The 610-nt window shown below is 47.5% G+C and overlaps 1 protein-coding gene across 1 annotated transcript; it reads left to right on the top strand.

The window, feature by feature from the left end:
* Positions 1-6: 6 nt before the first annotated feature.
* LOC102470238 (exonuclease V-like) lies at positions 7-604 on the top strand (the record flags this gene model as incomplete). The annotated part of the gene is made up of 1 exon (XM_006160899.1): positions 7-604. A coding segment is annotated over exon 1 (598 nt), but the record flags the coding sequence as incomplete, so codon positions are not given.
* Positions 605-610: the final 6 nt, after the last annotated feature.

Raw genomic sequence — 610 nt, 5'->3', positions numbered from 1 at the left:
TGTGCCATGGCAGACACTGGGGAAGAAGAGACAGTATCAGCAGAAGCCTCGGGGTTCTCAGATGTGAGTGACTCAGAGTTCCTAGAGTTTCTGGATCTGGAAGATGCTCAGGAGTCAAGTGCTTCATTTAGCAAGCCTGGACCTTCTTCTGAACTCCCTACAAAGAATCCCAAGCCTGTAAGCTTACAAGACTGGAAGAGAGGATTGGATGTTTCATCACCAATGGAGAGATTTCACCTTAAATATTTAAACGTCACTGACCTATCTACTCAGAACTGGTGTGAATTGCAAGTTGCATATGGGAAGGAGCTTCCTGGTTTCTTGGCACCTGAGAAGGCAGCTGTTTTGGACATAGGTGCCAGCATCCACCTGGCAAGAGAACTAGAACTTGGTGATCTTGTAACTGTACCCGTCACCACTAAAGAAGATACTTGGGCAATTAAGTTTCTGAACATACTCTCGATGATTCCTACCCTGCAGTCAGAGGGTTGCGTCCGAGAGTTTCCAGTATTTGGGGAAGTGGAGGGTGTGCTTATTGTTGGGGTGATTGATGAGCTGCACTATACAGCCAAGGGGGAACTGGAACTGGCTGAACTCAAGACACGCAGGC

This window comes from Tupaia chinensis, unplaced genomic scaffold (assembly GCF_000334495.1).
Source record: "Tupaia chinensis unplaced genomic scaffold, TupChi_1.0 Scaffold128430_1, whole genome shotgun sequence".
In the NCBI taxonomy this organism is placed as follows: Eukaryota; Metazoa; Chordata; class Mammalia; order Scandentia; family Tupaiidae; genus Tupaia; species Tupaia belangeri.
This window is presented reverse-complemented; position numbering and strand designations above follow the sequence as displayed.